The following is a 14198-nucleotide window of genomic DNA, read 5'->3' on the forward strand; positions in this document are numbered from 1 at the left end:
CCATAGTAATGTATCTTCCCTTACTTCTAGAGTACAAGCCCAGATTTGTCCATACTCGGCAGACACGTTCCTTGTCCGTCGAATTTGAAGGTGAAATATATGACATAAATCTGGAAGAAGAGGAATTGCAAGTGTTGCAACCAAGAAACATTGCTAAGCGTCATGATGAAGGCCACAAGGGGCCAAGAGATCTCCAGGCTTCCAGTGGTGGAAACAGGAGCGGGATGCTGGCAGATAGCAATGCCGTGGGCCCACCTACCACTGTCCGAGTGACACACAAGTAAGAAGGCTTTATTTGTTCACTAGGGTTGATTTTCAGAATTACCACCACAACACACCATATTATCACCATTTTGCACTTGGCAAAAAAGCAGTATCACTTGGCAATATGGTGCCTGAGGGCTGGCCTACGTAGCAACTGGGGGTTAAAGAAACAATGAGTCCACGCAATCATAGGCTTGGACACGTGCTTTGGGTTTGATTTCACATTAAGACTGATCAGCTAGGAACCCAGCCAGAGTAATTCACATTAAGGCTGATCAGCTAGGAATCCAGCCAGAGTAATTCCGCCACATCTTGACTTAGCAGGCATGGAGTTCATGAGCCTAAGCAGTTACCTTCACAGGCATCTAGAAAACAGATGGAAACAATTTCAGAGGCTGGAAATTCTTCCATATTACACGATCACTGTCACTTGGAGCAGTTGTGTAGTCACAGCCTCAGAAACGAAACACAGTCCAAGGGAGGACAGTGAGTCCCAGAAACACTTCCAGAAAGATGATGTAGGTTACGAATGGATGTAAGATGTACAAACATCTAACCAGTCCCGAATCACAGAGAGGGCCCTGGAAGTCAAGGAGACACGGAAGGGAGATGATTCCCTCATAGGTTTAAGGAGCTCACTTTGTTCTTTGGCTCCTTCCAAAGTCTACTTACTCTCTTGATTAGGAAATGTTTTCTTTCTGAATTTATTAGCAAAATCTTTGTTTTCTCTCCCTAATTGTATCACTTTAAGGAGATGGGGCACTGTATGCTCTGCCAGGATTTTTATCTCTGAGGCTCTGGTCTCCTGGTGCCTGAAGTTGATACAGTTATATACTAAGGGGTTTAGACCAGAATGCATTTCTCTTACATTATTGATTAACCCCATATCCCACCTGCTGTCTATCCCTGGGGTTGTTTCTTTACTTCAAAACTCAGTGGGGTACTTAAGGCACTCTCTTTTTAACAAAATGAGTGGAATGAATACTCCCCTTCTGAATCTGCTTTTCTTCAAACAAGCCATTTGCATTATGATGTGAAAGGTCCCTTTTGTTCTATGTCTATTTGAACTTGATTTTTTTTGGTGGTATCCTTTTCATGGGAGTGTGAGTATTGAGAACTGCCTTGAAAAGTGGTTGTAGGGATGATCTTAGTCACAGAGCTGTGACACCATCCACCCATGTGACATTTTGTCCTCACTGGTGGCTAGAACATATTCCCATTGATGCTGGTCTTGGATCAGCTCAACGGTTACTGCATGTATCAACATTAAGGATTTTGAGGATATAAAGTTCTCTTTGCTATCTTTAGTGTTTTCTACTATTAGAATATAAACCTATTTCACATGGTTTTGGTTTGTTTTGCAGGTGTTTTATTCTTCCCAATGACACTATCCATTGTGAGAGAGAACTGTACCAATCAGCCAGAGCATGGAAGGACCATAAGGCATACATTGACAAAGAGGTCAGCCATGGCTACGTGACTGTCAGATATATTCCAAACTCAAACTCGGCCTACCAGCCCTGCTGTGTCTGGTGGGACATACCATAGATACACATCATCTATAATTATGTGAAAAAATACAAAAAAAGTTATTTGTCTTTCTCCAGTGATTTAATGATAGTCCTACTGAAAACAATATAGAGTATGAGAAGACACTGGGAACTGACTCAATGGTCTTTTGAAATCTCTGTGAGAAAATGATTCAGTTAAAAAAGAGGAATCTGCTAATGTTTATCTATAACACATGGGTTATAGACATATTCTATGCTCAGTTTGTTTCTATGTTAAGTATCATCTCAGATGAATAGCTATCATTACAGAACAGAGAAAACAAGGTGAAAAGAAAAGTACTTTGTAAAGAAAATCCTGATCTTAATATGTAATTGCTTGAAAACATGTTTTCCAGATTGAAGCTCTGCAAGATAAAATTAAGAATTTAAGAGAAGTGAGAGGACATCTGAAGAGAAGGAAGCCTGAGGAATGCAGCTGCAGTAAACAAAGGTGAGCTTGTTTCCATCCATGCTCCACTTTCCAAATTCATTTTCACACAAGCCAGAGGCATTAGCACTGGGCTCATTTTTCTCTTTTACCTATAGAATGTATTGCCATAGAGTATGATAACCTAAGCTATTTAAGTCAAATTAAATATGCTTAAACTTAAGCAGAAAGTAAAAAGTCCCATTCAGCCAAAATACTTACAACATCACTGCCTTCCTTCTTTCTATTTTGCTTTCTTTTTATAAAATGAACACTTTGATCCAATGCAAGGCTACGAAGGCTCACTTTTTAATCTTCTCACCTGCAGCTATTACAATAAAGAGAAAGGTGTAAAAAAGCAAGAGAAATTAAAGAGCCATCTTCACCCATTCAAGTAAGTAACTTTCTGTTTTCCACATTTGCTGGGAGTCAATGACTGTCCACCTGGCCCTTCGAAGAGGCTGGAGGGACCCCTGTGTTCCCTGCAGTGCCGCTTCAGAAGAAGTAGATCCATCTAGGAGGGCACCTAGCTCATGAAGTTGAAAGCAAAGCCCCACCTCACCAAGGGACTGTGGCAATGCTCTTGGCATCCTTCGTTGGGGAGCCATGCTGAACTCCACTGTCATTCTGTGGGTGCTCCCTACTTGGCAGATGGGACCAGTAACTAGATTTTACTCCACGCACTGCTTTCTGTGGAGAGTGCTTGAGGGTTATAGACTCTCTCAATGCAGTCGGTGTTCTATAGAGCAGCCTGGAATAGTGCTGAATTCTGAAAGTGAGAAGAAATAGAAATTGTTTTAAATAATAGCAAAATTTGCATGTGAAGGAGATTTAGTATTAAACTTAAACAAAGTTTAAGCCTTTTATATAAAAAAATAATAATTTAAAAAATTCTAAAAAATAAAGGCTATCTAAACTTGTTTAGTAGAATTTGTCGAAGAATTTTTTAAACTTTTTAATCCAAGCCATCTGGTTCAACTAACCTTTAACTCAATGGCTGATTGGTACTCGGCTGCCAAAAAAAATAAGCCATTTGTCCAAAGAGTATGGCTAGCAGGATCCTGTCATTCACATTAACATTTATTTCTATCGATGTTTCCATGCACATGAGGAGGAAAGTGTTGGTCCTCTTAGGTTCAATAAGGTCCCAAGAAAGCTGTCACTGAATGCATTTACCTTCAGTATTCCTTTTTTGTTGTTTCTTTGAGACAGAGTCTCACTCTTTTGCCTAGGCTTTAGTGCGGTGGTGCAATCTTGGCTAACTACAACCTCCACCTCCTGGATTCAAGAGATCCTTGTGCCTCATCCTCCCTAGTAGCTGGGACTACAGGTGCACACCACCACATCCAGCTGATTTTTATATTTTTAGCAGAGACAGGGTTTCACTGTGTTGCCCAAGCTGATCTCAAACTCGTGACCTCAAGTGATCCGTCCGCCTTAGCCTCCCAAAGTGTTGGGATTACAGGTGCAAGCCACTGTGCCCAGCCTGCCTTCACTATTCCTGATTCTATTTTAAGTCCCTTTATACAAAATGAAGGTCGTCCATTATCTCTTATCAAGCATCTAAATATTTGTGCAAGACTCACAGCAACAAGCCTATTTTTAATTGAGAAAGTGCCTTCTGAACACTCAAAATAATCCCTTCTCTTGGAACAGGGAGGCTGCTCAGGAAGTAGATAGCAAACTGCAACTTTTCAAGGAGAACCGTAGGAGGAAGAAGGAGAGGAAGGAGAAGAGACGGCAGAGGAAGGGGGAAGAGTGCAGCCTGCCTGGCCTCACTTGCTTCACGCATGACAACAACCACTGGCAGACAGCCCCGTTCTGGAACCGTAAGTTGCTTGTTCCAAATGCCACTTCCTGCCGCCATGCAGAGACAGCGACTCACAACTTAGATCAGAAATTCAGCATAAAACACGGAATCTACAAAGATTCAAGAGAAAGGCATCATATTCTACTCTATACTGGAAACTCAAATGATTTTGCCATATATTACTGTTTTCTTTAAATTTTTTCTGGCATTTTGTTTGGTAGTGCCAAGGTTCTCCCTGGCTTTTTCCTCCTGATTATGTTGTTTCACGTAATACCCAGCACCTGGCACAGTTTTTACCCAGTAGAACTGTTCTATAGCTAAATAACGCAATGGATGAACATCCCATAAATGGATGAACAATTTTGCCCCAAATAGATTTTGTTTCTGCTTTATTTCAAGTACATAGTGTAATAAAAGGAAGTAAAAGAATAGTAAAAGCCTCTTAAATGCAGGGCCCATATTCTACTTATTCTCAGTCCACTTCAGGACCAGCACTAGACTTGTAGAATAATAGAGACTCTACAAAATTATTTGGTTTTACATTGAATTGCTAAGGATATGGAATAATAACATTTGTGCACTTTTAAAATTAGTGCTTATATTTTCTTTAGTGGGCTGTGCACATTATTCACTGAGGCCATATAGAAGTAATACCCTACATTCTTATAGTACATCCTCTGATTGAAGCTTACCAGCCTATAGAGTAGATGAAACACAAAATCTTCTAACTGAGAAGCTCACTAGAGACCACCCGGGCTACTGTTTCTCAAACTGGGATTTGGAGACTCCAAGGAATTGATAGACCATTCCTGGGGAGATCTAGGGCTTGTCCTAGGAGACTTTATGTTTTCCCTTTCCATTTTGGTGTTTCTTGATTTCAGGGTCCATGTTTGCATTTCTGTTTAAAATCACATCGAGGCCGAATGAACTCTTAAAGTCACAGCATTTAACTTTTAATATAGTTTCTGAAACTGTAGTGTGGGAATTCCTGAGGGTTATTCAAATCGCTGGGGACAGTAACTGGGGACACAACATTTAGCAAGACACTTTATTTTCTGTGCTCATAATATATTTGAACGGGGTACAGGTAGAAAAAAAGAAAGTAAATGAAATAATAAAATAATTATGAGTTGTAGTAATGCTATGAAGGAAACAGTGATCAACATTTTTGTTTGTTTGTTTTTTATTATTATTATACTTTAAGTTTTAGGGTACATGTGCACAAAGTGCAGGTTTGTTACATATGTATACATGTGCCATGTTGGTGTGCTGCACCCATTAACTCATCATTTAGCATTAGGTATATCTCTTAATGTTATCTTTGAGGTGAAATTTAGGCTGAAACCTAAAGGATGAAGAGAAGCGATCCCTGTGGGAGGGAGCGTGTTCCAGGCAGAGGGAACAGTGCAAGCAGAGGTCCTGAGGAAGTCTCGCCTTTGGTGTATCCAGGAATGGAAGCTCCTTGAAAGCTGAAGCATTGCAAAACACAAGGTTATAGTTGCTTATGGCAGAAGGAGGCCCTTCATACCTCTATCTGCTTTTTGTCATCTGAGTTGAGGCCATCCTGCCCAAGCCACCACCATTTCTTACCTCGGCCACTGCCAGACCTCCTCTGCAGCCTCCCAGGCTCCCCTCTGGCCCTCACCAGTCCATCCTGCTCAGAGGAGCTTGGGTGATTTTTTAATGACCCCTGCTTTTCTTAAGCTAAAGAGCAGAATCCCTTCACCTGACCCCAGAAGGCTGAGGCTGCAGTGAGCTGTGATCGTGCCGTCACACTCCAGCCTGGGCAATAGAGTGAGACCCTGTCTCAAAAATAAAATAAAATATAGCAAAATCCTTAACATATCCAACAAAACCCCATATGCTCCTGTCCAATCCTACACTGGGACCATTGCCTCCTGTTCTTGCCTGCTTCAGCCACTCAGCTTCTCTTTATTCCATAAGCATTTCAAGCTCCCTCTCGCTATGGGGCCTTTGTACTTGTTTCCCCTGCCTGGAAGGCTCTTGCCCACAGCCCCGTGCCCAGCAAACAGTACTCACCCTTCAGACCTCAATTGCGGTGTCACTGCTCGTGGACACCCTCTCTGTGCCTCAGACTAGGGTCCGCCCATTTGATACGCTCTATCAGCAAGCTCTGTTTTTCCCCCATGGGGCGTATCACATTTGTAATCATAGTTTTTTTGACGATTGTTTTTGCTTAACTGTTGTCCTTTCCACTAGACTGTGAGTTTCTCAAGATAAGAAACCATGTCTGTGTGATACTGTATTCCTGACCCAAAGGAATTGCTTAGTCAATTTTAGGTGAATAAATAAACAAACAAGCAAGCCACCCTGTCCAGATCAAATCAACTCATGTCAATTTAACAAAGCTTTGAGTGCCTGCCACTGGGTGTCACTGTGCTGGTGAGTGAGGAACGTGCCTGCCATCACTCTGCTCTTGTACACAGGAGCGAATTAGGAACTGATCCCATTCAATACCAAATTTGATGCTCCTTCTGATACACAATGTATTCTTGGTGCTCTGATATTCTAGGACAGTGGCTTCCAGAATTTTTTCCCAAAAAGCCACAGTAAAAAATGCACCTTATATCAGGATCCTGTACACATATGTGCACATATTCAAAAAAGTAATACTGTGTGTGCTATGCTTAAATATTTTTATCCATTTTCTATTACATATTTTAATAATATTATTGCTATATTCCTCATATTTGCTATGTCAATTTAAGCCCTTGGCACAGTAAGACTCAATAACATGAAAAAAAGAAGAAGAAAAGAAAAGTCAAATCCACCCAGGCACAAGATCCTCCAATGCAATGGTCTCTAAACATTTTTTTATTATGTGGCCATATGAATTTTTAAAATAAACACACTGTCTATATTTCATTACACTACTATACAAATATACCTGTGTATTATGAAAATATACAAAATAAAAAGGCCAAGAACAGCGATTCATGCCTGTAATCCCAGCACTTTGGGAGGCCAAGGTCAGAGGATCAGTTGAGCCCAGGAGTTCAAGACCAGCCTGAGCAACATGGTGAAACCCTGTCCTACAAAAAATACAAAAATTAGCCAGGCTTGGTGGCGCCCGCCTGTAGTCCCAGCTACTCGAGAGGCTGAGGCACGAGGATCACTTGAGCATGGGAGGTGAAGGCTGCAGTGAGCCATGATTGTACTCCAGCCTGGGTGACAGAGTGAGACCCCATGTTAGAAAAAAAAAAAAGAAAAGAAAGAAAAAGGAAATACACAAAATAGAAATTTAAAGTTTGAGATAAAGGTTTAAAAAAGAGTTTTTAAAAATAGTTTTCATATTCTTTGGAGGTCCAAAACATTTTATTCTCACTTATTAAAGAATGCTTAAGGAAAACAAATCTCAGTGTCCCACTTAACAATGCAGTGAAACATTCAGTTTATGTTTCATGTGTTATCTTAATTGGTTTCATATGAAAGGTGACTCAGAAAGATTTTCTGTTTCCATAGATGTGCTTCACAGCATGCTGAGTCAATCAGGACATTCTTTTTTTTTTTTGAGATGGAGTTTCGCTCTTGTTGCCCAGGCTGGAGTGCAATGGTGCGTTCTCAGCTCACTGTAACCTCCACCTCTTGGGTTCAAGTGATTCTCTTGCCTCAGCCTCCCGAGTAGCTGGGATTACAGGCGGCCACCACCACACCCAGCTAATTTTTTTGTATTTTTAGTAGAGTCAGGGTTTCCCCCTGTTGGCCAGGCTGACCTCACCTGAGATCACCTGACCTCAGGTGCTCCACCTGCCTTGACCTCCCAAAGTGCTGGGATTACAGGTGTGAGCTACCATGCCCAGCCAGGACATTCATTTATTTATTTATTTTCTTACTTTTATTTTTATTATATTTTAAGTTCTGGGGTATATGTGCAGAACGTGCAGTTTTGTTACATAGGAATACACGTGCCATGGTGGTTTGCTGCACCCATCAACCCGTCATCTACGTTAGGTATTTTTTAATGCCACCATTAACTAGGCAGTCATCTCTATTGAAATTACACTTTTAAATGTCTATCCTCCCTAAGATTGATCAATTGTTCTTGCAAATACAAAGGTATTGTATTTGTATATTTCATGAAACAAGTTTAAAACCCATTTAAACTATTAATTTGGAAGATTTCTACACAGATTAGAAAATCTGGGTTCCATGGATTTAATGTATGTAGATGTGAGATAAATGTTCATATATAAATAATATGTTATAAATAACATATTTAGAGATCTTTTAATGAAAAGTCATATAATGATGAAAGCGTTTTCAATCATCCATTTTTAAGATATTATCTTTTCTTTGCCTGTATTTGATCTAATCTGGTTCATTCAATTCAATTAAGGTTTTTGCCCCACAGCTACAGATTATTTCCTATAAGCTTTAGGTCTTTCTTTGAAATAAGCATAGGTAGTTTGTTATCTGATTTGTTTATATCAAATCTCAAGTATTAAGACTTTTTAATGTTTTAATATAATTTAGAAGTTCTTTAGAATAGATGGTTTTCATTAGGTGACATTCCTAGAATTATTGTCATAAGTTATTATAAATGTGGTAACATATTTTACTTAAAAGGTGCACATCTATTACAAAGACTGTTTGCATTAAATAAAAGATCAGAAAGGATATGAAAAGTTTAAGAGTGTAAAAGTTGGCTGGGCACAGTGACTCGCACTTGTAATCCCAACACTTTGGGAAGCCGAGGCAGGTGGATCGCTTGAGCCCAGGAGTTCGAGACCAGCCTGGGCAACATGGTGAAACCCTATCTCTACAAAAAAGTACGAAAATTATCCGGGCTTGCCTGCAGTCCCAGCTACTTGGGAGGCTGAGGTGGGAGGGTCACTTGAGCCCCAGTGGAGGAGGTTGCAGATCACGCCACTGGGCGACAGAGTGAGACCCTGTCTCGAAGAAAAAAAAAAAAAGAAGAGAGACGGAGAGAATACAAGTTTTAAGTTGGAGAACATAATGTGTAAAAAAATTTTTTTTTCTTTTTGAGATGGAGTTTCACTCTTGACTCCCAGGCTAGTGTGCAGTGGCACGATCTTGGCTCACTGCAACCTCCGCCTCCGGGGTTCAAGCGATTCTCCTGCCTCAGCTGGGATTACAGGCGCCCGCCACCATGCCTGGCTAATTTTTGTATTTTTAGTAGAGACGGGGTTTCGCCATGTTGCCCAGGATGGTCTCAAACTCCTGACCTCAGGTGATCTGCCCACTGCAGCATCTCAAAGTGCTGGGATTATAGGCGTAAGCCACCACACCCAACCATGTAAAAATATTTAAATTAGCTAATCAACTAAAAACAAATCATTCCTGGAGGGAGAGAGGGGTGAATAGGCAGAACACAGGATTTTTAGAGCAGTGAAACTAGTCTGTGTGATACAACAATGGCAGATAAATGTCATCATGCATTGTCCAAACCCACAGGATGTGCAACACCAAGAGTGAACGCAAATGTAAACTATGAACTTTGAGTAACAAAAATGTGTCAATATAGGCTCATTGATTGTAACAAATGTGCCACCCTGGTGAGGGATGTCTATGGTGAGAGAGGTTATGTATCTGTGGGGACTGGGGTTATATGAGAATGCTCTGTACTTTTCACTCAAAACCACTCTAAAAAATAGTCTATTAAAATAATTTTTTAAATCATTTCTCATTCATTGTTTAAAACATCTCTTTTAGCCTAAGGGGACAGATTTAGTGTGTCTGATACTACATAGAACAGCAGAGTCTAGTAATTAAGAGTAAACTCTTGGCCGGGCGTGGTGGCTCACGCCTGTAAGCACAACACTTTGAGAGACCGAGGCAGACAGATCGCTTGAGTGTCGGAGTTCGAGACCAGCCTAGGCAACATGCCAAGACCCATCTCTACAAAAAATAAAATATTAGCCGGGTGTGATGGTGCATACCTGTAGTCCCAGCAACACAGGTGGCTGAAGTGACAGGACCACTTGAGCCTGGGAGGTCAAAGCTGCAGTAAGCCTTAATCATGCCACTGCACTCGAGCTTGGGCAACAGAGCAAGACACTGTCTCAAAAAAAAAAAAAAAAAAAAAAGTAAACTCTGTAGCCAGACCCCAGTGTTACCAATTGTCAGCCATGTGACCTTGGACAAATTACTTAACATCTCTGTGCCTCAGGTTTTTCCATCTGTTAACATGAGGATGATAATAAGAACCTCTGTCTCAAGAAGTGGCTTTGAGGATTAAATGAGTTAAAGTACATAGTGCACAAGGAATGCTCATTACGTGTACCTATCCTATTAGATTGGGGCAAAAGCAATTGCAGTTTCAGACTGTGAATTTTAAATCATTATAACTGGGCTCAAACACATCTTTCTCAATCAAAATAGGAACCATTACACTCAACACATTTTCGCCACGAGAAATAAGCTTGTTTATTCCCATAGCATAAAAATTCGTGTTTCAGACCGGGTGCGGTGGCTCACGCCTGTAATCCCAACACTTTGGGAGGCCGAGGTGGGCAGATCACGAGGTCAGGAGATCGAGACCATCCTGGCTAACACGGTGAAACCCCGTCTCTACTAAAAATACAAAAAATTAGCTGGGGGTGGTGGCGGGCGCCTGTAGTCCCAGCTGCTTGGGAGGCTGAGGCAGGAGAATGGTGTGAATCCGGGAGGCGGAGCTTGCAGTGAGCCGAGATCGCTCCACTGCACTCCAGCCTGGGCGACAAAGCGAGACTCCGTCTCAAGAAAAAAAAAAAATTCTTGCTTCAGGATTCAATGAACTCTTGGAAAGCATTTTCTACATTCTGCTGGTTGTGGAAGCGTTTTCCCTACAGAAAGTTGTCAAGATGCTTGAAGAAGTGGTAGTCAATTGGCGAGAGGTCAGGTGAATACAGCAGATGAGGCAAAACTTCGTAGCCCAATTTGTTCAACTTTTGAAGCGTTGGTTGTGCGACATTCAGTCAGGCACTGTCATGGAGAAGAATTGGGCCCTTTCTGTTGACCAATGCCGGCTGCAGACATTGCAGTTTTTGATGCATCTCATTGATTTGCTGAACATACTTCTTAGATGTACTGGTTTGGCCAGGATTCAGAAAGCTGTAGTGGATCAAACCAGCAGCAGACCACCAAACGGTGACCGTGACCTTTTTTGGTGTGAATTTGGCTTTGGAGCTTCTTCTTGTTCCAGCCACTGAGCTGTTCATCGTATGTCACAATCTGATTAAGAAATGGTTCGTTGTTGTTGCATAGAATAAGAGAAGACAATACTTCAAAACGACGATATTTTTTATTTTCCTCTCAGCTCATAAGGCACCCACTTATTGAGCTTTTTCACCTTTCTGATTTGCTATGCCGAACGACCATAGAAGGGTCGATGTTGAGTTCTTCTGCAACTTCTCCTGTAGCTGTAAGAGGATCAGCTTCGATGATTGCGCTCAAGGTCATTGTCAACTTCCAATGGTCCACCACTACACTCCTCAACTTCAAGGCTTTCATCTCCTTTGCAAAACTTGTTGAACCACCACTCCACTGTATGTTCGTTAGCAGTTCCTGGGCCAAATGCTTTGTTAATGTTGTGAGTTGTCTCTGCTGCTTTACGATCCATTTTGAACTCGAATAAGAAAATCACTCAAATTTAGTTTTTATCTAACACCATTTCCATAGTCTAAAATTAACATAAAGAGCAAGTAATACATTACTAGCAAAAAACTAAATAAAGCAGGAAATGCCTATTAAAATGATGATTAATATAACCACATTTATTTAAGAATGTATTCCAATATCAAACAGCAAATTTCAACAATGCAAAAACCATAATTACGTTTGCACCAATCTAATAGTTGTTTTAAAAAAAATTTTGCTGGGCCAGGCACAGTGGCGCATGCCTGTAGTGCCAGCTACGTGGGAAGCTGAGAATCACTTGAGCCCAGGAGTTCTAGTCCAGCCTGGGTAACATAGAGAGACCCCCATCTCTTAAAAAAATACTTATTAGGCAGCACATTTCTGAAATTCAAGAAAGGTCAGCAAATTTGGAACATGTGCCCTTTTGTAAACAGAAGAGTGGATGAGTTGATTATAAATGGGACATCTCTTCTGCTTACATTCTACAAGTTAACCAGAGGGCTATGTGGTATAAAAGATGTTTGTGGTCACAGCCTAGCTCAGGCTAGAGTGTTGCAGACACCATCCCAAATCCTCCAGGCTGGGCTCAAGGCTTCTCTAAACCCTTCTTTGTTGCAAAATCCCATCTTTTCATGCTTCATTGGTGACATGTGGCCATCTGCCACATAGAACAAGTGAGAATACTAGTTCCATATCTTTATTAAATAACCATTTTTCTTTTGTAAAAAGAGAATAAATAGAAATTCTGATATTTTTCTTCTCATACTTCCCTCACTCACCCCTCTTTGGAAACCACTGCATAACGGAGCTAGGGGGAGGATAAACTAATGTGCCTGAAATTTTACCTTAGTCTTCAGCCTATAAGAGATCACTATCTTTTTTCCCATTTTCACCTAGTTTCACAGCAAATTTACATACGGGGGGAAAGGTATTATTATTCTTAACATGAAACCACAGTATTTATAAGAAAGAAATTGTGAACTTTAAAGTGTAAAGATAAGGGAACACTGGAATGGCAAGCCTGCCTAAGGTTTTTCACTCTTTTTGTTTTGTTGTGTTTTTCTTTTTTACCCAACAGTGGGATCTTTCTGTGCTTGCACGAGTTCTAACAATAACACCTACTGGTGTTTGCGTACAGTTAATGAGACACATAATTTTCTTTTCTGTGAGTTTGCTACTGGCTTTTTGGAGTATTTTGATATGAATACAGATCCTTATCAGGTAAGACAATATATGTTCATTTTATGAAGGTTGTTGAAAATAGGATAACCAGACATAAGCTTAAATAGATTGTCCTGTCTTCATTCACAGCTCACAAATACAGTGCACACGGTAGAACGAGGCATTTTGAATCAGCTACACGTACAACTAATGGAGCTCAGAAGCTGTCAAGGATATAAGCAGTGCAACCCAAGACCTAAGAATCTTGATGTTGGTAAGGAAAAAAATACTATTTTTTCTATTTTACCTGGAAAATTCTTTGTGTTACTGAGCTTTCTGCCTTGGAAACATTTAATTGTACAGAAACATATAGTTCAAGATACTTAGAGGAGACACTTTCCAAGCAATTCTAAATACAATTTGATCTCTAAGTTTAGCTCTGGTGTGCTAATGAAAAACTTAATCCACCAAAAGATTTGGTGAGCATTTCCTTCCAATATCTCCCACAGGTCTATTCTGTTAGTAAACCTTGATTCCTGATAGAAGCATCTGTTGGAAGATGAGATGAAAGTGTTGGGTATTTGTTTGTTATTGCTGTCAACAGTCTGAAGATATACTCTAAGTAAACCAGGATATTCTCTTTTTTTAAGAGAACTTTGATGGAAAGACACAACGCTTTATTTCTGCTGTCCCAGTTTGGAGTTCCCCCAGTTGGATCCCTGCCTATGACACTGAATTAGATTTCTTTTGCCAGTATTTTTCGTCTGAAACTAGAGATATTGGAGCAGTTCATTAACTTGGGATCTAAAAATATAAGAGGGTCTGAATGGAATCAGCCAGATGTTCCTTCCCAGCTCTGTGTGTTAAACTGGCTGTTTTCTCCTTTGTTTCATGGAGATGCAGTTCTTTTCATTATCCGCCCCAGCTCTTTTCTGGTTAATGAAAATACTCATTTCCTCCTCATGATTTCTGCAGAAATGTAAATACCAGCTGTCCATACAAGGAAGGAGGAAGAACTAAAGTTGTCAAGGGCATGGACCTTGGCATGGCATGCCATCTCCAGATGGGTGAAGAGCTGGACTCACAGGCGTTTGGGTGCAGTTTGCAGGAGCTTTTTGTGGTGCCACTGGGTTTCCTCTGTGAGTCTGGTGCAGATCCAGTGTCATCAGCAGTAAAAGTGGGCAGCTTTCTGGGTCACATGCCTTGAAAGGGGTAGGGATTCCCATCCCAGAATGATCAACATCACCACCTGTCATCTCCACCACTGTAGGGTCACAAAAGCTTTTGAGTTCTGGGAGTCCCCTAAGAAAACATAAATCCTCAGTTCTCAATCAACACCTCTCAATTAACACTTAGTGGAATCAGTTGTCAGTCAAGAGCAGACTGG

General features: G+C 40.8%; 1 protein-coding gene across 17 annotated transcripts in view; it reads left to right on the forward strand.

The window, feature by feature from the left end:
• Window positions 1–14198, forward strand: part of SULF1 (sulfatase 1) — a 191405-nt gene that overhangs the window by 156245 nt on the left and 20962 nt on the right. For 15 of the 17 annotated variants that reach the window (XM_054561719.2, XM_054561716.2, XM_009243852.4 and 12 more), the window contains 7 exons: window positions 31–280; window positions 1629–1725; window positions 2171–2265; window positions 2570–2635; window positions 3898–4070; window positions 12729–12871; window positions 12962–13085. In XM_054561719.2, the coding sequence (XP_054417694.2) occupies window positions 31–280; window positions 1629–1725; window positions 2171–2265; window positions 2570–2635; window positions 3898–4070; window positions 12729–12871; window positions 12962–13085 (948 nt within the window). The remainder of the gene's footprint in view (window positions 1–30; window positions 281–1628; window positions 1726–2170; window positions 2266–2569; window positions 2636–3897; window positions 4071–12728; window positions 12872–12961; window positions 13086–14198) is intronic. The other 2 variants (XM_009243855.4, XM_054561721.2) reach the window with 1 other exon arrangement.

The sequence above is a fragment of the Pongo abelii genome, chromosome 7 (genome assembly GCF_028885655.2).
Source record: "Pongo abelii isolate AG06213 chromosome 7, NHGRI_mPonAbe1-v2.0_pri, whole genome shotgun sequence".
In the NCBI taxonomy this organism is placed as follows: Eukaryota; Metazoa; Chordata; class Mammalia; order Primates; family Hominidae; genus Pongo; species Pongo abelii.